We start from the raw sequence: 22,401 nt of genomic DNA, 5'->3' as shown, positions 1-22,401 counted from the left end.
AAGTGGAGCTCCCACTCCAACTCTTGAGTACTGTACTAGTCTGTTCTCATGCTGCTAATAAAGACATACCTGAGACTGGCTAATTTATAAAGGAAAGAGGTTTAATTGACTCACCATTCCACATGGCTGGGGAGGCCTCAGGAAACTTTCAATCGTGGTGGAAGAGGAAGCAAACACATTCTTCTTCACATGGCAGCAGCAAGGGGAAGAATGAGCAAAAGGGGGAAAGCCCCTTATAAAACCATCAGATCTTGTGAGAACTCACTCACTATCAGGAGAACAGCAGCATAGGGGTAACCACCCCCAAGATTCAATTACCTCCCACCAGGTCCCTCCCACGACACGTGAGGATCATGGGAACTATAATTCAAGATGAAATTTGGGTGGGGACATGGCCAAACCACATCAAGTACTTACCATCTGACTTTGTGAATAACTTTCTATCTTAAGCCATTTTTATTTTAAATTTCTTTTTGTGTGCAACTAAGCTTAATCTTAACAGATACACATGCCCTCCCATTTCATGCATACTGGGGAATAACTAGTTTCTCTTGGTTTCAATTCCAAGCTCCTAGAGAGATTGGAAGAGCTTAGCTTCTGTATCTACCAGTATTCCGATCAACAATGGCCAGGGGAGCAAAGTTCCATAACACAAATGGGATACAGAGGATCTATGCATGTAAGTTATGGGGGGTTGCTTTTACAGAAACAGGCATGTGTGTTGGACAGATACTAAAAAGTGGTCATCATTCTCCTCTTCAGTTAAAAGCTAATTCTCTTTTCAGCTTTATACTGAAATATCTTCTCCTTCATCACATACAGATTAAATTTCTACATTTTTACAGAATTCTTCAGATACTTCCTTTTAGCCACAAATGTAAGGAGTACCAAACCCAAGTGGAACTATGTTATCCCCACTAGCAAAAGCATGCAGCTTACTCAGTTTTGGTCAAATGGCAAAGACTCTGGAAATCAGACACTTGATTCTCACACTCAGGTGGAGTCCAACCGATCCAGTTCCCTACATATAAAATGATTCCCTAAACAGTTCTTCAATTCAACATCTTATGAAGACAGCAAAAAGATGTGAAATGGCACAACCCACATTCTAAGGTAAGTAACTACCGCCTCCCACTCATTCAAGTCAGTAATAAATATATAATTTATTTATTATAACATATAGTTATAGAATGATATAATTTATATGACTTAGTGGGAGGGTAAATTTTAGTTGTTAATTTTTATAAAATAAAAAATATATTTTTTTAGAATATTATATAATTATCGTAGAAATCTCAACCATGCAGAAGTATATAAACCATACAATGGAAGTGTCTCCTGTCTCTCAACCCAGTTGTATTCTTTCAGTTATTCTCAGTGTTTTGTGTGTTGTGTTGGTAGGTGGGTGTTTTTTGTTTTTGTTTTAAGATGGAGTCTCACTCTCTTGCCCAGGCTGGAGTTCAGTGGTGCGATCTTGGCTCACTGCAACTACTGCCTTCTGGGTTCAAGTGGTTCTCCTGAGTCAGTCTCCCGAGTAGCTGGGATTACAAGCACCTGCCACCACACCCAGCTATTTTTTTTGTATTTTTAGTAGATCAGGGTTTTGCCATATTGGCCAGGCTGGTCTTGAACTCCTGGGCTCGAGTGATGCTCCCACAGTGCTAGGATTACAGGGGTGAGCCACCGTGCCCAGCGCGTAGGTGGGTTATTTTTAATCGTTTCATACAAAGGATTTCACATTTCACTGGGGTCCAGTAACTGGACCCCAAGTCTGGAGCTACTGTTTTGGTGTCCATTACCAGGCATGCCCCTTTTACCAGGCTGTGTGCCCCGCCACGCTGCTGCAGGGTGGAGCGCTGCTCTCTAAGCCTACTACACCGGAGCTTTTGGCCCACACTGACTGCACCACTGCATACATTATCTCACCATTCCCAACAGCACTCACTGAATCTATGCTCTGGGGTGAGCAGGGGATTACACAGAAGCAGAATGAAGGCACTGTAGAGATTAGAGCTGCCTAATGTCCCAGTCTTTTCTCCTAGACATATTGGTTTGTATTTCCACCCACTTGAACTCATGCATAACTGAGTGACTTTTTTGGCCAACGAAATGTGAACAGAAGTGATGTGGGTCGCTTCTGGGCAGAAACATATAGATCCAGTATGTGGCTCACCACATTTTTGTACCCTGCCTCTGTGACTGTGGAAGCCTGGATCAAGAAGCTGCCTCTGCCAGTCTAGGTCTAGGTCTAGGTCTAGGTCTTTCAGTAACTACCATGACCCCATTTAGATCAGGATGGTCAGTCAGCATAAGCAATAACTTTTGTATTGTTTTTGTTTTTTGAGATGGAGTCTCCCTCTGTCGCCCAGGCTGGAGAGCAGTGGTGCAATCTCGGTTCATGGCAACCTCCACCCCTCAGGTTCAAGTGATTCTCTGGCCTCAGCCTCCCAAGTAGCTGGGATCACAGGTGTGTGCCACCACGCTTGGCTACTTTTTGTTTTTTTAGTACAGATGAGGGTTTTGCCATGTTAGCCAGACTGATCTCGAACTCCTGACCTCAGGTGATCCTCTCGCTTTGGCCTCCCAAAGCGCTGAGATTACAGGCGTGAGCCACCGCAGCTGGCCAGAACTTTTGTATTTTAAAGCCTATGCCAACTGATAGTCTTTTCTCGAGGAGCTCACCAGCTAGAGGAGAGACAATGTGGAAGCACAGTCTAGAGATGTAAAGTACTGCACATGGCCAAGTAAGTGTTCAAGGGCTTAAATAAAATATGATAATCTCCTCATCCAATCTCTCTCCTATTGCTATCTTTCAGTCTGGTAGCATCAGCCAAAGCTCTCACATGTCTTAGGTGGGCTATCTCTAAATGGGTTAGTCTGCAATACTGGAATAATATGACATAAACATTTTATTTTGTGTATGTGAGCATACGGCTTGAAACAAACTCTAATATTTGCAGCAGAGAAAATACCTTTCTCCACATCTCATACGTGTTCATTTTCTTGTTGAACAATTTCAAAATAAGAAACTTCCATAGCTGGTAATAATATCGATAGAACAGGAAAATATAGTTTAGCTGGGTATTTTTGTTTTTACTTTTTAGAAGCCATACTAATAAAGGAGTATATTAAAGGAGCTTATCGTAAGCCTATCTTCTTACATAAATTTATCTCATAGATTTTTTTCTGCTTTCCTTCCTTCACCCCATCATAATATAGAATTATTTTCTCATTTCCCATCATAGTCATCATAATAATGTCCTACCCTATTGGACTCTGAACTATTTTCCACTATTCATTTTTTATTAGCGTTAAATTTTAACCAGAAGATTGGGATAAAAGGCAACACAGTACCATGCAAGCATAGCCACTTTGACAACGTTTCTGAGCCGGGGGTGACCATGACCTGCTGCGAAGGATGGACATCCTGCAATGGATTCAGCCTGCTGGTTCTACTGCTGTTAGGAGTAGTTCTCAATGCGATACCTCTAATTGTCAGCTTAGTTGAGGAAGACCAGTTTTCTCAAAACCCCATCTCTTGCTTTGAGTGGTGGTTCCCAGGAATTATAGGAGCAGGTCTGATGGTGAGTAATATTTATTTGACTTGATGTGAAGAAGGGCCTGCCTATTTCACCGAAATCCTAAAAGCTGTCTTCCAGTCTTGCTGTTAACTATGTCTTGGCTTATGATAAAATTTGGAGCAGCGGTATGGCATTAATTTATGTTGGTCATCAGTGAAGAATGGTAATTTAAATAAAGTACACTATGTGGTATAGGATAGAGAGCTGGGCAAAAAAAATAAATTAATTAGTAGAAGTTGGCTGGGTTATTATCTCTCACATTTCTGTACAGGTAGGGCTGCTCTTCCAAGCTTTATGGTTAGAGTTAGGGACCTTCTGAATTAATTCCTTCAACTTTCCATTGCTCCATACCAGTCTCTAAGTATTTACAGAAAATGCAATAGGAGTGACAGGTTGCTTAACAGGGATGAGTAGAAACATTCCCATGTATGATGACTAGCCTGGGTGATGGCAATTACGAGGCATGAATGCTGCATTGCCTGTACCTGAAGGGAGTTGGGCTAAGAGACATGGACTTAAAATCCTGGGTCTCTGGCCTCAAGGAAAGTTTGACTCAGCTATTTTATAGATCCTAGGACATCGAGCTTGTTGAATAGTTTGATGATTGTTACTAGGTCTACCTCTGTTGAAATCTGCAGCAGAGCAGTGCAGGATGGAACTCCTGAATATAACTGACATGAATCACCTGAGGCACTTGCAATAGTTAGAGTTACAGATTTTCTCCTGAGAATTCTGGGTGCAGTAGGCCTGGGTAGGACGCATTTGTATAGGGAAAACTGCTTTCAAATCTGGCAGAATACCTCAGCTATGGTTCTGCCTCCCATATACCACTGCAAGCAAATCATTTATCCTATGGTTTTGTTTCCATACGTGTAAAATGGGGATGTGGATGTTGAAGTTGATAATTCAGCATCCAAGAGGCTTGTTTTTGTTTGTTATGCCACTAGGGGGTTTAGTTAGTGCCAAATAAATGAATGTGTGTGTGTGTGTGTGTGTGTGTGTGTGTGTGTAAGACAGAGAGAGAGAGAAAGTAAGCTGTAAGGACTGATATTATCAGTGTTTTAGAGATAATAAAACACGGAGGTGACTTTTGTTTAACTTTTTTTTTTAAGTTTTCAGTTCAGAGGTACATGTGCAGGTTTGTTACGTAGGTAAACGTGTATCTTGGGGGCTTGTTGTACAGATTATTTCATCACCCAGATATTAAGCCTACTACCCATTATTTATTTTGCCTGATCCTCTCCCCCTCCCACCCTCCACTCTCCACCCTCCAACAGGCCCCAGTGTGTGTTGTTCCCTTTTATGTGCTCATGTGTTCTCATCATTTACCTCCCGCTTACAAGTGAGAACATGTGGTTTTTGGTTTTCTGTTCATGCGTTAGTTTAAGGATAATGGCCTCCAGCTCCATCCGTGTCCCTGCAAAGGTCATGATCTCATTCCTTTTTTATGGCTATGGAGGTGATTTTTAAAGAAATTCAGGACATAGTTTTCTACTTGAATCACTGATTCTGAATTATGATCAGTTACTGCTGCTGGTATTATCCCCAGATTTACAAAAACACTCTTCCTTTACCATCACAAAGAATCTGTTCCTCTGCTTTAGGTAGAAAGATCTAATTAAAGAAAAAGCTTTTGGAAAGTTTTGGGCTATTTCTTCACACTGCCATGAATGCTCTCTTCCAGGCTGAGAGACAGAAAACACATTGCAACTCAACAGCATGAAGCAACTGTACATCCGTGTGTCTGTTTTCTTCCCTGTAGAAGGCTTCTCTCTGCTTGAGTAGTAGAAGCCTCTTTTGCATTTGCTTACACCAGAAGCCAGGAGCAGCTGGCTGAGCATGACTTAACGATAGCAATTTCCATGAAGCTCCTAGAAGTTCCTGAGTTAAGACAATCCACTTAGAATAACTCATGCAGCTTTAGATATAAATTGGCTCTGCCACAAATCCCATGAGATTAAAAAAGAACGTATTAGCATTAAAGGAGTCGGAGGTGGCAATGACACATACCTACATCTCCTGTATTCTTCATTTTAGGATGGTGGCGGGTGTGGCGGGAAGAGAAGAGAAAGAGAAAGGCAGAGACAGACAGAAGGACATAAGTGCTCATTTATTGGCCGTCTGCCAAAGGCCAGCTACTGGGTTCATACATTACCTTGTTATCTCATTTAGTCTCTATAATAATGTGTGCATTTATTATCACTTGAATTTTATAGGCCAGCAGATAGAAAGTTAGGAATGTTAACAAGGTCACCTAATGGATGTGAAATTCCAGATTTATCTGACGTCAAAACTCTGTTTTTCCACCAGTGCTAGTACCATAGACCTCAACACCTGTCTCAGGGCTGCCAGAGGTGAAAGATATAATCTATAAATTAATCCATAAAGTCAAGTGACCAGGAAACTGAGTCACAGAAAGATTATAGAAACTCGTGGAACAGTTTCAGAGAATCTGAACTTCCTTGTTCTACAACTAAGTTTACTTTATCACACTCAGTAAGTATTATCAAAGATATCAACACCAGACTATCTCTATTATTCAGTATTATAGAATGTCATTAAAGCATCAGACAACTCTTTGAAAAGTCCAATATGAACTTTATAGACAGAGGCTATGCCCACAAGCAAACAGGTGGGTGGTAAAAAGGGCTCAGACTACAGGTATATTTTCATGATCCTCAGATAGATAGAGAATGTGGAAGAAAGTGTTTTTCAAAGGGATTTATTAATATGTCCTTTATAACATCCATGAAAATACTCACTAGTTCAAAATACTGAGCTTTCAATATACTAGTAACTACACAAAAAAGTTAATAGAGAAGAAATCACTGCCTGTGATAAGCACTTTGGTCATAGTTCTTGAAATCTTTCCAGAATTACCATAGTGTTTCAAATTAGTATTGTTACCAAAAATCAGATTTTGCAGGAAGTAGATAATTATACAAACTACGGAATTCATTATTGATTACATCATGAAATATATTCATTTTATGGCTTCATGACTTACTTAAAACGGAGGTGGACTTTTCATCTTCTAAAACTACGACTAAGTAAAAATGTGATGTACTTAATTATCTTTAACTTTAAATGGAAAAATCAATACAAATGTTATTTGTTCGAGTATTTTTAAAAATATCTCAAAATGTTTCCTTGAAAAGATATAAACAGAAAGGCCATTTTATTTTATATGAGGTTGTGAGCCTGATCTTAATCATGCTTATTCATTGAGTTCACTTATTAGAGAATAGTAACTCATCAAAGTCAGTTATTGAAGTCTTAATGGAGAACAAATTGTTGAAAGCTGGCCAGGCACGGTGGCTCATGTCTGTAATCCCAGCACTTTGGGAGGCCAAGGCGGGCGGATCACGAGGTCAGGAGATCGAGACCGTCCTGGCTAACACGGTGAAACCCCGTCTCTACTAAAAATACAAAAAACTAGCCAGGCTTGGTGGTGGGCACCTGTAGTCCCAGCTACTCGGGAGGCTGCGGCAAGGGAATGGTGTGAACCCGGGAGGTGGAGCTCACAGTAAGCTGAGATTGCGCCACTGTACTCCAGCCTGGGTGACAGAGCAAGACTCCATCTCAAAAGAAAAAAAAAATTGTTGAAAGTTAAACAGATGAGAAAACATTATGCATGACAAACATTTGTAAAATATACTTTTGTGGGTTTTCTTTGGTTTTTTTTAATCATTGTTTTTGAGACAAGGTCATGCTCTGTCACCCAAGCTAGAATGCAGTGCTGTGAGCACAACTCACTGCATCCTCAACCTCCTGGGATCAAGTGATCCTCCCACTTCGGCCTCCTAAGTAGCTGGGACTATAGGCATGCACCACTATTGCCCAGCTTATCTTAAAATTTTTTTTTGGCCAGGTATGGTGGCTTATGCCTGTAATCCCAGCATCTTGAGAGGCTGAGGTGGGTAGATCACCTGAGGGCAGGAGTTCGAGACCAGCCTGGCCAACATGGAGAAACCAGTTTCTATTAAAAAATACAAAAATTAGCCAGGCATGGTGGTGCATGCCTGTAATCCCAGCTACTTGGGAGGCTGAGGCAGGAGAATCACTTGTACCCAGAGGCAGGAGTTGCAGAGAACCGAGATTGTGCCACTGCACTCCAGCCTAGGTGACAGAGTGAGACTCTGTCTCAAAATTTTTTTTTTTTTTTGTAGATAGGGTCTCACTATATTGCCCAGGTTGGGGTCAAACTCCTGGGTTCAAGCAAGCCTCCTGTCTTGGCCTCCCAAAGTGCCAGAATTACAGGCATGAGCCACCATGCCTGGCTGCAAAATATAGTTTTGATATTTGTAATGAGCTATGACTTTGTGTGTTACTCTCATGTTCAAGTTCTTAGAGGACTCCCAAAAGTCTGAATTTCATCACAGAATTTTTAATGGCCTGAAGTTTTTCCACACTTCATTTGTAAAATCATGTAACTTCTAAAACTAAATACAATTAGGGGGGTCTGTAAGAAAAAATGAACAATATTACTTTCCTTTTTAAAAACAAAAGACTAGCAAGACTTTTAATTTTACAAAAACTCAGGCATTCAAATACGCTTAGGAAATGAAGAGAAAGTGTGTTCTCATAATTGCTCATTTTGGCAGGAGATTATCTGCAAAATTTATATATAATTCATACACACACACACACACACACACACACACACCATTCACAGTTTTAGTGTCTGTCTAAAGAGCCCCTCCAATTTCCGGAGCTCTGAATGGGAAAGCGGTTGAAACCACAGCGAGTTGTCAAATTACCAGTAACAGCATTACAAAGATGTGTTAATACGCCTTGAAGTCGGTGGGGTGGTGACTTATACACTGCAAGTAATTATCCCTTTATAAAACCCCTTTGTAAGTGCATCATGAAAGGAAATATTTAGCAACTCTGAAATAGACTTATCTCCAAGAAAGTTATCAGAGTTCAGTTTGCATCAACAAGGAAAATAGAACAATTTATCCATTTAAGTTGTAACGTCAATCCACTTTTTTTTTTTTTTTTTTTTTTTTTTTAGACAGGGTCTCACTTTGTCATCTAGGCTGGAGTACACTTGCACTTTCTTTTAAAAGAATCATTAATTTTCTAAATCTGTAGCTGGCAAACTGTAAATATTCAGCCAATATTTTAGGTTTGTAAACCAGCCTCTTCCACATTTTTTTTTTTTTTTTTTGAAACGGAGTCTCGCTCTGTCACCAGGCTGGAGTGCAGTGGCGCGATCTCGGCTCACTGCAACCTCTGCCTCCCGCGTTCAAGCGAGTCCTCTGCCTCAGGCTCCCTGGTAGCTGGGACTACAGGCACGTGCCACCAAGCCCGGCTAATTTTTTGTATTTTAGTAGAGATGGGGTTTCACCATGTTGGCCAGGATGGTCTCGATCTCCTGATCTCGTGATCCGCCTACCTTGGCTTCCCGAAGTGCTGGGATTACAGACGTGAGCCACCGCGCCCGGCCTCTTCCACACAATTTAACTCTACTGTTGGTGCACAAAAGTAGCCATAGACAATATGCAAATACATGGATGTGACTGTGTTCCAATAAAATTTTATTTACAAGAAAGAGGTTGTGGGCCATAGTTTGCCAGTTCCCGTTCTAAATGATTTGTCCTGTAAGCTCAAAAGGCAGTACAGCTTATGTGTACAATAAAAGATGTTTAGTGCTCGAATACTGATACCTATTTGGGAGCTAAAATTTCTTTTCCCTTTTCTTCTGGGCTTTCAGCTATGCGCCAAGGTGGCTGGGCAGCCATATACACATGTGGCCTCTACATAAGGAGGGTGGTGGTGTTCAAGGCAATGTGTAAGCAAAGCTTGATAATAATACAAAGTGACATGGAGGCAGTACATCATCAGATGGAGTGAGGTTTGTCAGGAAAGCTGCCTTGTAAAGAGGCATAAACTTTAAACCTGTGCTGAAAGAATAAAGGCAGATGTGGCCTTGGATAAATGAATCAGAGTGGGAGTAATTGGAAGGACAATGAGATGGGCAAGGGTGAATGAAGGCAGCAGGGAAGATGAGAATGAACAAACTCTAGGTAGGAATAGGGGAGAATTGTAAGACTTGAGTCAGTGTGGAATAGGGATTAAGAGTCCCGGCTGAGCACAGAGGCTCACCTGTAATCTCAACACTTTAGGAGGCCGAGGCGATCACTTGAGCCCAGGAGTTCAAGACCAGCCTGGGCAACATGGCAAAATCCCCATCTCTACAAAAAAATGCCCCCCAGGATAAATTAAAAATAATGGGGCATCATGGCGTGCATCTGTAGTCCCAACGACTCGGGAGGCTGAGGTGGGAGGATCGCTTGAGCCCTGGATGTTGAGGCTGCAGTGAACCGTGATCGTGCCACCGCACTTCAGCCTGGGTGACAGAGTGAGACCCTGTCTCAAAAAAACAAAACCAAACAAAAAACTATCTGGGCTCTGCACCCCAAATGACTAGTATTTTTTGTTGTTGTTTGTCTGTTTGTTTTTTTGAGACAGAGTCTCTCTCTGTCGCCAGGCTGGAGTGCAGTGGCGTGATCTCAGCTAACTGCAAACTCTGTCTCCCAGGTTCAAGTAATTCTCCTGCCTCAGCCTCCTGAGTAGCTGGGGCTACAGGTGTGCACCACCTCGCCCAGCTAATTTTTGTATTTTTAGTAAAGATGGGGTTTCCTCATGTTGGCCAGGCTGGTCTCGACCTCCTGACCTCGTGATCCACCCACCTCGGCCTTCCAAAGTGCTGGGATTACAGACATGAGCCACCGCGCCTGGCCAAATGACTAGTTTTGAATCCCAACCCTTCTACTAAGAAAGTAGAAGGACAATTTAAGTAATTTGTCTAAGAAAGACAAATTACTCAAATTTTCTATGCCTCAGTTTTCTCATTGGTAAAATGGGAATAATAATAGCACCTACCTCATAGGATTATTATGAGGATGGAATAAACTAAGGCATGTAAAGCGCCTGTAACAGTGTCTGGCATTTGCCAGAGCTCGGGAAAATGTTAGAGAATGAGAGTAGAAGGAGAGAGAAAAACCACTCGAGGGCAGCTGTGCTGAGATGGCAAAAAAACCTACGCCTAAAATTTCTCAAGTGGAAGGAAATAATTACATTCCACCCTTCAATGATACAAAACTCCTTCCAGTAAGAATTTCTAGTCATAGCTGCTGCCTAGATATACTAAAATTTGAAACCCAAGTCCTGAGAATATAGTGTTCTTTCTTACAGCGTTCCTTGGCAACGTGTATTTCCCTGAAAACAGAATGTGATCTATAGATTTCTGAGCATCAATGTATAAAGTGAGATCATTACATATCATGGATATAGGAAGAGAAAGGAGAACGTGGAACCAAAAATAATTCTCAAATATAAGTTTGGGGAAACCAGCAAGATAGCCGGGATCCTGGGAAAAGAAAGGCTAGTGGGAGTGGGTGGTGACAGAATGATTTGTTCCCAACTGCCAGGCAAACAAAACCATCAATTTCTTTTCTGCAGGTTTGCCAGAATAATCCATACAATTTCTGGGAAATTGGGCCAGGTGTAATGGCTCACATCTTTAGTTTTCTTGGCAGGAGGTTTTCTTGAGGCCAGGAGTTCAGGACCAGTCTGGGCAACAGAGTGAGATCTTGCTTCTACAAAAATATTTTTAAAATTAGCCAGGTGTGGTGGTCTACACCTATGATCCTAGCTACTCAGGAGGCTAGGGCAGGAGGATTATTTGAGCCCAGGAGTTCAAGGCTACAGTGAGCTATGCTCGTATCACTGCACTCCGGCCTGGGTAACAGAGTGAGACCCCTACTCTTTAAACAAACAAACAACAGAGTTTGGATGATGCAGCCAATTCTTTCAGAAACATTTCTTCCAAAAATAATGTATAAATAAGTCATCCTAATCTATTTAAAATCCAATTCTCTGCAGATGAGTCAGAGTGAACTAAGAATGTAGATAGAAGACTTCAAAACTCCTGTCTTGAATTCCCCTGTTCCCGCCGCCACTTTTAATCTTTCTGGTTGAAACTGGGATGACAAGGTTCACAAAACCACGGATATTGCCAAATTCCCTTTTTGTTCTTTGAGCCTTGATTTCCCACAACTGGTGGTAAACGGAAGGTGAAGATTACTATTTTTTCTTCTGATGAGAAGTTATAATACTCATCTTTCCTGTTGATGTCATTTCCAGGCCATTCCAGCAACAACAATGTCCTTGACAGCAAGAAAAAGAGCGTGCTGCAACAACAGAACTGGAGTAAGTATGGAGCAGTCGGCGTGGAAGCAGAAGTGCATGAACAGTTATTGCTACCTAAGCAAAGCCACACTGAGTCACTCGCATCTACCGAATCACAGTGGGGCTCCACTGATGGAGCCACAGCCTTAGAAACATGCTATTTTTATTTATTTATTTAGAGACAGGGTCTTGCTCTGTTGCTGAGACTGGAGTGCAGTGGTGCGATCTCGGTTCACTGAAACTTCTGCCTCCTGCGATCAAGCGATTCTCCTGCCTCAGCCTCCTGAATAGCTGGGACTACAGGTGCACACCATCACGCCCAGCTAATTTTTTGTATTTTTAGTAAAGATTGGGGTTTCAACGTGTTGGTCAGGCTGGTCTCAAACTCCTGACCTCGAGTGATCTGCCCGCCTCGGCCTCCCAAAGTGCTGGGATTACAGGTTTGAGCCACTGCGCCTGGCCTGAAACATGCTATTTAGGATGATTATACAGAAGTAGAAAAAGTGAGACGGGTTTTTTTGTCCCACAAACATTTAGAGTTGGCCTTCTGTCCCTTCCTCAGTCTTCCATGGATTGTTCTTTCCTCAATCTAAAGGTTTTCAAAGAAAGGAGATTTGTAAGTCACGCCCACAGCTGCAATCAATTTCATAATACTCAGGTGTGATATTTTTGTGGCGTATATAAAATACTCAGGGAAAATGTATTCAGTTCTCTCATGCAATGACAGACTGGTTTGCTAGGATTAGAATGACAATTGCCCTTATCCAGTTAAATTAAAGGAGCTGCCAGGTTTTTTTTTCCCCCAAAACATTTAATGCCTACCCACTATGTATAAAGTTGTAACGAAGTTAAAAGTAAATTAAGATTCATTAACCTGAGTGTCACTCTGCTCAGAACACTTTCAGATATGCTGTTTCATTTAATTCTCTCAAAACCCTTAAGCGGGAAAAAGTAAGATGTGTGTTTTATTGACGAAGGAACGGATGCTCAGAGAAAGTAAATGATTTGCCAGTGTAGCACACTAGTAAGTGGATTTTTATCCAAACCCACTGGAGTACACCACAATTCACAATCTTTATACCATCAACATGGCTATTAAGCAACATAAGGACTCTCATAATTCCCTGTGGAAGGGGTAGATTGACAGCAAGCAGTCACAGTAAATCTGCTTGGCTGAGCTTGAGCTTTCAAAGCAATGGTTCTCAGATGGATGGAAACATTAGGCTGGGCACGGTGGCTCACAGCACTTTGGGAGGCTGAGGTGGGAGGATCACTTGAGGTCTGGAATTCAAGACCAGCCTGGCCAACATGGTGAAACCCCGTCTCTACTAAAAATACAAAAATTAGCTGGGCGCGGTGGCCCATGCCTGTAATCCCAGATACTGAGGAGGCTGATGCAGGAGAATCTCTTGAACCCAGGAGGCAAAAGTTTCAGTGAGCCGAGATCACATCACTGCACTTCAGCCTGGGCAACAGATGAGTAAGACTCTGTCAAAAAAAAAAAAAAAAAAAAAAAAGAAAAGAAAAGACAGATGGGGATATTAGAATTATCTAAAGAGATTTAAAAAATACCAATGCCTGGGTGGCCCCCAGAGATTCTGCATCAGTATTTTTCAAAAGCACTCAAGATAATTTGGCCAGGGGTTAGAACCACTACTTAAAAAAAAAACAAACCAGATATTTCTATCCATAATGGAAGATTCATATTTTTAAAAATTACCCTTTTTCTGATATTTGATATTTATCTAGGAGTACAATAATTATGCTAATTAGTTCTAGTCTATTTTTGTCTGAATACATTTTAGGTATTCAATAAACACTAATTTTCAGTTTCCCTTCCCTGTCACTTTTCTTTGTAAACGATAATAATTTGGAATTTGACTTTGTATCTTTTCTATGTGGTGCTCACAACATTCTTGACATCCTGAGACATTTCTGAGTTCCTGAAATCAAAAATATCAAAACACTTATATAGGCTTTTCCTATAGGTGTATCCTCTAAGAACTGGTGTTTATGTTGTATCTGGTGTCTTTGAAGCCTAGACAAGACCAAAACATGAGACAAGTGGCAAAGGCAACATCTTGGGAGGAAGGGAAAGGGTTGACCAAGGCTTGTCCCCTATTTTAACTGTTCTTTGCTTCTTCCCTTTTTCCAGTTCTTATTTTTGCTTCTGAATACAAAATGGTTTTGCTGAATCATTTAAGTGAATCCCCTTTAGGGGAAATACAGATGCCTGGAATCACTTTCTAAAGCCAGGCCTTTTGTAGGGATGAGAACTCAGAGATAATATGGCTGGGTGCGGTGGCTCACGCCTGCAATCCCAGCACTTTGGGAGGCTGAGGTGGGCGGATCACTTGAGTTCAGGAGTTTGAAACCAGCCTGGCCAATATGGTGAAACCCTGTCTCTACTAAAAATACAAAAAATAAAAATAAAAAAATTAGCCAGGTGTGGTGGCTGGCATCTGTAATCCCAGCTACTTGGGAGGCTGAGGCAGGAGAATTTCTTGAACCCAGGAGGCAGAGGTTACAGTGAGCCCAGATAGCGCCACTGCACTCTATCCTGGGAAAAAAAGAAAGGCTCCATCTCAAAAACAAACAATTATATATATATATAAAATAGACGGCGGCCAGGCGTGGTGGCTCACGCCTGTAATCCCAGCACTTTGGGAGGCTGAGGTGGGCGGATCACAAGGTCAGGAGATGGAGACCATCCTGGTTAACACGGTGAAACCCCATCTCTACTAAAAATACAAAAAATTAGCCGGGCATGGTGGCGGGTGCCTGTAGTCCCAGCTACTTGGGAGGCTGAGGCAGGAGAATGGCGTGAACCTGGGAGGCGGAGCTTGCAGTGAGCCGAGATCACGCCACTGCACTCCAGCCTGGGCGACACAGCGAGACTCCGTCTCCAAAAAAAAAAAAAAAAAAAAAAATAGATGGCTAAAAATAAACACCATGGCACTTCTTGATGAGTACATTTAAGTAACTGCACAAGTCACAGTAGCATGGAAGAATCAGGATTTGAAGTAGACTCCAAATCCATCATTCTGAACTTTTGGCTGGAAGAAGAATAGTGATTAAAGTGTTTCCCAGCTGTGAGAGCCTGACAAGTTTTGTCCATCTCCATGATACACAGTTTTCTCATCTATAAAATGGAAATAATAATAGTATCTACCTCTTGGGGTTATGAAAAGAATTAAATGAGATGATATATGTAAAGCACAACATCCCTCAACACAACTCTATAGGTAGCCACCTTATTCTGCACTCATAAAAGGCAGGTCTCAAGAACACAACACACAGACCCTGTGGGAGCTGCATTATTCCAGCAAAGAAAAAGAAAAAGCATTCCCTCGCTTCATTTCTGCTGATTTTGAAATAATCATCAGTGACTAACAACTTCACTGAAACAATACAAAGGTTTCCTTCTTTTTTTTTTCTTTTAGAGATGGGATCTCACTACGTTGCCCAGGCTAGTCTCGAACTCCTGGGCTCAAGCAATCTACCCTCCTTGGCCTCCCAAAGTGCTGGGATTACAGGCATGAGCCACTGTGCCTGGCCTAAGAGCTTATTTTTGGAAAAACAAACACGAACTTTCATTCAGTTTCCTATGCCAAATTCCATGCCTTCTTCTGCTCTCATGACTGACTCATGAAATAAAGATGTGTACAATCTTTCTAACACAGTGGCTCTCAACCGGCGGGTTATTTTACCCACCCACCTCCACCCCAAGAGGATATTTGGCAATGTCTGGAGACATTTTTGGTTGTCAGAACTGGGCTGGAGGTGGCAAGGCGTCGGGGGGGTGATATTGGCATCTAGTGGGTAGAGATGAGGGATGCTGCTAAATATCCTAAACTGCACAGGAAAGGCCCCACAGCAAAGTGTGCAAATGTCATTGGTGCTGAGGTTGGGAAGTCCAGTTCTAACTCTATGCTGTTGACTGATCACTGTGGGACGCTGGCCACTGGCCACTTAAAGCATCAGGGCCAAATTCACTTAAAGCATCAGGGCCAAACGCTTGCGAGCCAAGAGACCAGACATGAAGATAAACGTAGTTAAGATCCGATCAAGATTCTATGAAGTAGGAAGTACATAAAACAGGGAGGAACTAGATCTCCGTGGTCAGAAGAAACAGATGAGGCTCAGGAATATGAAAGTTGAGATTTTCCAGAGACAGTGACAAGTCAAACCATCTTTTTTTTTTTTTTTGACAGAGTCTTGCTCTGTCACCCAGGAGGAGTGCAATGGCATGATCTCAGATGACTGCCTCCCGGGTTCAAGCGGTTCTCCTGCCTTAGCCTCCCAAGTAGCTGGGATCACAGGCATCCACCACCAAGCCCGGCTAATTTTTTGTATTTTTAGTAGAGAGGGGGTTTCGCCATGTTGGCCAGGCTGGTCTCGAACTCCTGACCTCAGGTGATCCACCCACCTTGGCCTCCCACAGTGCTGAGATTACAGGTGTGCGCCACCATGCCCAGCCCCAACCATCTTTTATTGAGTGTAATCAAATAGCAGAGACTGCCCTCTGCCTTTTTGTATCATTCACACCTAATAAACTGTGATCTTAAGATCCAGGATTTTAGGGCGACTGGATTTAAAAAAGACTGTATATGCTCCTGAAGCTTGAAACAGATCAAGAACATGTCATAACATGTGCAAATGGCTCTATTTTATTTTTCAGATGTTTCTTTCATCACTTTTCAGTGTGATCACAGTCATTGGTGCTCTGTATTGCATGCTGATATCCATCCAGGCTCTCTTAAAAGGTCCTCTCATGTGTAATTCTCCAGGCAACAGTAATGCCAATTGTGAATTTTCATTGAAAAACATCAGGTAAGTAACTTGATTTTCACAGGCTTACTGTCTCACACAGTTGAACTAGTTTGATTAGATTAATGCAGTACTGAAACAATGCCATGTTTTTATTTGATGCAACTGCCGGGACAAACAGATTCTTAGGAATTTTAGTACATTAACGCCAGTTAGCACACCTCCACATCAAAATGGAGCAATCATTAGATTTACAATGCTCTAAAAGGACTTTTAGATATTGTCTAAAACGACTAGTTGATCTCAAATGGCTTATGCTTGTCTTTCAAAAATCTACAGTTACATATGTGTATGTATATTAAAAAATTATGCAAATATACACCAGAAACTTAAATTTCATCCTTGGAGAATGGAAATAGGGGATTCCCTTTACGAGAGTGAAGAGAACATTTACTTTCTACACTTCTGAACTAATTAAATTTGTCAACCATGAGCAAATATTACATTTACAATTTAAAAAATTTAATAAAAACACAATAAATAAAATGCAGAGCCTTGCCTGTAGGCTTAAATGGAAGAGCAACCAATGGATTCATACAGATATGCTATAAATATACTGTATGCATGGGAATGAATCCAAATTTTAAGTCATGTAATAACAATACTGGAGAGTTACATGTACTTAATACGTGGCTCATTTTAGTCTTTTAAGTACATCATTCTGTGACTGAATCTAGACACAATTTGTAAAAACTGGAAGAAAAAAGTATCTAATCCATTAGCTCTCTGTATAGCCTGCTCAGTTTGGCAAATAACCAGAATTTACTTTTGTAGTTACATACAAAAAATTGTTTTTTCTCCTTTTCCCTTACCTTGCTACATTAAAAAAGAAAGTCCCTCAAATTTTGTGTAGCATATTTGTTTTGAACCAAAACCCAAGGAAGGCCAGGCACAGCGGCTCACGCCTGTAATCCCAGCACTTTGGGAGACCAAGGCAGGTGGATCGCTTGAGGTCAGGAGTTTGAGATCAGCCTGGTCAACATGGTGAAACTGCATCACTACTAAAAATACAAAAATTAGCCAGGCATGGTGGCACGTGCCTGTAGTCCCAGCTACTCAGGAGGCTGAGGCGGGAGAATTGCTGGAACCCAGGAGGCAGAGGTTGCAGTGAGCCAAGATCAAGCCACTGCACTCCAGTCTGGGTGACAGAGTGAGACTCTGTCTCAAAAACAAAGCCAAGGAAAGTCTCCTTACTAATAGACTTGAAGTAAAGGGTTAAAGATTTCTACCACAGATGCTATGCACATTAAATCCGCAGGGAATGACAACAGCCCACAATGTACCAGGCACCAGGCTAAGCTCTGCAGACAACAGCACTCAGATATTCTCAGCCTAGTTGCGGAGATGGGCTAGGCTAGCAAAGTTACAAAAGAGTGATCCTTGGCTTGCTACACATTTCACAAAACACTCATATTCCATGTGCTGAAAATACTGTTGTTTTCCCAGGTTGAATGTCAGTTGCTGATATCCAGCAATGCAAACTCCCTAAGAACATTCCATTTTACTCTAAACAAACAAAAAATCATCTTGAGATAGATGTATTAGGGCTAAAAGTTTCTCATTTTCCACAGCCCCGTTAAGAACAGGCACATCACTTTAATCAGACATATTTAATCAGTAAAAACTGTACATCTGGTTGAAGAAAGGACGCCACGCTGCAGTTCTGCACTAAGAACTGAGCTCATTTAATGGGGGGGGGGGGGGGGGGGTAGGGGAGGCGCCTTAGTTTTTCTATCTAGCAAGTAGAAGAGTATCTGAATAGATAAAATAAATAGGTTGAACCACGAAAAACTGTTGACATTCAACTATTTCTGACATCCCAAAACAGCAGTTTCATACCGTTCAACCTAAGAGAAGATGTACCATAGAGATGCTTGTTAAATGATGGGCTATATAAGTAACAAAAGTTTTGTAACTAGTAGAGTATACGGACGCATGCTCAGAAACCCTGATCTCTGTCATTTCTGGGCACAATATTGCAAAAGTACATTGTTTCACTCATTCTTTTATGTGCACAATGCTACATTCCTTTGGTCAGGGATATTTCTGAATATCTGATTTTTATCTTTTGTTTTTCAGTGACATTCATCCAGAATCCTTCAACTTGCAGTGGTTTTTCAATGACTCTTGTGCACCTCCTACTGGTTTCAATAAACCCACCAGTAACGACACCATGGCGAGTGGCTGGAGAGCATCTGGTTTCCACTTCGATTCTGAAGAAAACAAACATAGGCTTATCCACTTCTCAGTATTTTTAGGTCTATTGCTTGTTGGAATTCTGGAGCTCCTGTTTGGGCTCAGTCAGATAGTCATCGGTTTCCTTGGCTGTCTGTGTGGAGTCTCTAAGCGAAGAAGTCAAATTGTGTAGTTTAATGGGAATAAAATGTAAGTATCAGTAGTTTGAATTAATTTGAGAAGTACACTTATTTTCAAAGTCATCTTTGAGATGATTTAAAAAATCAACCCTTCACGTAGAAAGCATGTTGTAAATGCATAACACTCTCATACCAGTGGTTGATTTGGGAAAGGTGGAGAGAATTTTCAATTAATTTTGTATTGTACTATTCAAATTTTTTACCTCTTCATTGTGTGTAGAGAAAGGAGAAGGGAAGGAGGATGAAAAGGAATGGAAGTCATCCTGAAAATAAAAGTACAGGACTTTTTTTTTTTTTTTTTTTTTTTTGAGACAGGGTCTCAAAAAAGGCTGGAGTACAGTAGTACAGTGGTGCTATCTCAGCTTACTGCAGCCTCAACCTCCTGGGCTCAGGTGATTCTCCCATCTCAGCCTCCCTAGTAGCTGGGACTACAGGTGCATGCCACTATGCCAAGCTAATTTTTGTATTTTTAGTAGAGATGGGGTTTTTCCATATTGCCCAGGCTGGTCTCGAACTCATGGACTCAAGTGATCTGCCTGCCTCAGCCTCCTAAAGTGCTGCGATTACAGGCATGAGCCGTCGCACCCAAAGTACAAGACCTTTTTATTGTATTTCTTTAAAGAATAAATATATAACCTGAATGCAATCAAGTCTTTAGCTCTAATTCTCAGCTTGCAGGGAACACTAGGACAAATCCAAAAAGTGGGTCAATGGGCACAGAATGGCCCCATTTTCAACAGGAAAATGTTATAAAAGAAAAATATTTTTGAGGGAACTGTTCTAGATTAAGAGAATAGAGGCATGTTTCAGCTAAACACATGTAAACTTGTCAGAGATAATTGGGAGGAGTATGTAGAAGAATTGGATTATTGTTAATTTTGGTAGGTCTGATAATGGTTTTATAGTATAAAGGCTGAGTACCCCTTATCCAAAATGATTAAGATCAGAAGTGTTTCGGCTTTCACATTTTTTTGGATTTTGGAATTTTGCCTATAATAATGAGACATCTTGGGGATGGGATGCAAGTCTAACCACAAAATTCATTTATGTCTCATACACACTTCGAACACCTGGCCTGAAGGTAATTTCACACAATATTTTAAATAACTTTGTGCATGAAACACAATTTTGACTGCATTTTGACTGCAACTCATCACACGAGGTCAGGTATGGAATTTTCCACTTGTGGTGTTACGTTAGTGGCTCAAAAAGTTTTGGATCTCGGAGCATTCTGGATTTTGAATTTTTGGATTAGTGATGCTCAACCTGTATACAGAAATGTCCTCATTTTTTAAAAAAGAAATGCATATTTATATGTTTTAAAAATACTTCAACCAAAGGCAATGGAAAGATGTTTACTGTTATATTTAGGTGATACGTACATGGCAATTCATTATACCCTCCTATTTTCTTATGTTTACATTACTCATTAATTAAAAAACAATACCTAGAAAAACCCAAGTCTTTCAAAAGCTATTTTCTATATGTGCCAATCTTTAAAAAACAGGATAACAAGTGTATTTATCACATTAAAATGTTGTAAAACAGCAAAGCTAAAAATCTAAAATTTTCTGAATGTTATTTCTATATTTCAATTGTTTATGTTCATTGGGCTTAAGGTTCCAGAAATAATTTGCAGTACCTACATTATAGCTGCCTAAATAAATTTAGTAACATCAAGAGCTTATAAGCCTTTTTTCTGAATATTTACTATATAAAAACATTCTCCCTACACCCCTACAAATACTTACTTGTCCTTAAGGCCTAGCTTAAATATCTCCTACTTGAGGAAGCCTTCCCAGTGCTCATGATCCAATAAACCAAGTTAGCACTTACCCAAGCCTCTATTATCATTCCTGTCATAATGTAACATACATGTGTTTGTACATCCATCACTATAGTATTCAGGAGCACAGGAACCACGTTCATCAGCCCTCTCCTCTTCAGGTCCTTAGCAAGGCCTCTCATTTCCCCACCTCCAGCCCCATTCCTACCCCCACCTGCCTTATCTCTGGCAGCACTCTTTATCCTTGACTTCAGCAGAAGTACCACTTTTTCTGAGAGGCTATTCCTAAACGTCTAATGAAAACTAGGTTTCCCTTTACTCTTTTACCATGCTTTCATTTACAGCATTTATCACAATGATGATTGCATTTTCCTTTGTGCTTGCTTCTTAAATTTCACTGTCCCCCGTTAGACTATAAGCTCCAGGGGTACAGGAACATGTTTATTCCCTCCTGGTATAAAGAGTACTTAGTACAGTGCCTGGTACAAAGCAGAAACATTGCATTTAGTTGAATGAATTAATGAATCCTATCTTCAGTACTCAGCTTTTAGTGAAGACTCGATACTTACTCAATGAATTGTCAAACTGCTAATGGTCATGTAATTAAAACAAAAATAAGACAGCTCACTGTACTCTAGTGAACAAGGGTCAGCACTGGTGCTTACAAATTTTCTCATCACCCCCCAAAATATTTATGCCATGTACTTTCCCCAAAATGTGACTTCATTAATTCAGCCAGTGACCGCAGTATCCTTACATCAATGAGTAAATATAAAAACTTTATTGGAATAGCATGTTAGCAGCAGTGAACAGGGCATGGCGCAGAAGGTTTCCAAAACAAGTTTAACAAGAAGGATGCCATATGCTGTTGCCAACAACTAGAACACGGTGACTAAAGACACAGTTCTGAATGTCCAGCACAACCTCTGACCTGCAACTATGTTCAGTGATGATGATAAACAAGGCGGTGACTTGGAAGGAATCCCTATGTCAAGTGAGAAAAAAAATGATGTCTGACCTCCTTATATATGTAAAAAATAGACCTTCAGAGTCCGTCAGTAAGCTGGAAGAAGTGGATGTTGAAGTTTTTAACATCGATGATGGGTCTCCAGTTGTTCATCAACCCATGGTGAAATAGCTGAACGGTTCTGAATCAAAGGTGATCATAATAGTGAAGACATTAACATTGCAGAAAAAGTGCCTACAGATTATATGGTGAAAATACGTGATGGGCTTCTTGAAGGACTAGAGAAGTGTGTATTCAAAACAGAACAAGAAATCACGTCAGTTTATAAAAGCAAAGAGAGGTTTCTCAGACAAACACATTGTTCATGAGGTAGATGACTCTGGAAGAAATATTTTAAAAAGCCACTGAGAAGAATGCCTCGTCTCTACAGGATCCACTTCCTAGCCTCTCAACTGCTTCTCATGTTTCTTCTCACCGAAAAAAAGTGTCCAGTAATCTTTACTCCAACAGTACCGCCAGTGGGGACAGGAAACTTGCCGTGGCTGTTCTTGGTTGTGGCTGTTGTCTAACAGCTGGTGCAGGTATCTGGTGATGCCCCTGTGCTGCTTAGTTACTTGAGCGCAGTTTTTTCACTGTATTCATAGTGTGTCATTTTTTAATGTT

The 22,401-nt window shown here is 41.0% G+C and overlaps 1 protein-coding gene across 2 annotated transcripts; it reads left to right on the top strand.

Moving 5' to 3' along the window:
- The first annotated feature begins 634 nt into the window (after positions 1-634).
- TM4SF20 (transmembrane 4 L six family member 20) lies at positions 635-19,015 on the top strand. 2 transcript variants are annotated; one of them, XM_063695255.1, is made up of 6 exons: positions 635-679; positions 998-1,113; positions 3,310-3,584; positions 11,736-11,801; positions 16,462-16,613; positions 18,690-19,015. In XM_063695255.1, exons 3-6 carry the CDS (start codon positions 3,402-3,404, stop codon positions 18,976-18,978), a joined length of 690 nt encoding a protein of 229 aa, XP_063551325.1. In that variant the 5' UTR covers positions 635-679; positions 998-1,113; positions 3,310-3,401; the 3' UTR covers positions 18,979-19,015. The 2 variants fall into 2 exon arrangements, with proteins under 2 accessions (XP_063551325.1, XP_063551324.1); XM_063695254.1 differs by lacking the exon at positions 635-679 and adding an exon at positions 2,346-2,467 and having other exon boundaries at positions 775-1,113.
- The last annotated feature ends 3,386 nt before the right edge of the window (positions 19,016-22,401 follow it).

This window comes from Gorilla gorilla, chromosome 11 (genome assembly GCF_029281585.2).
Source record: "Gorilla gorilla gorilla isolate KB3781 chromosome 11, NHGRI_mGorGor1-v2.1_pri, whole genome shotgun sequence".
Classification (NCBI taxonomy): Eukaryota; Metazoa; Chordata; class Mammalia; order Primates; family Hominidae; genus Gorilla; species Gorilla gorilla.
The sequence above is the reverse complement of the archived record's forward strand: the minus strand, read 5'-3'. Positions and strand labels throughout refer to the sequence as shown.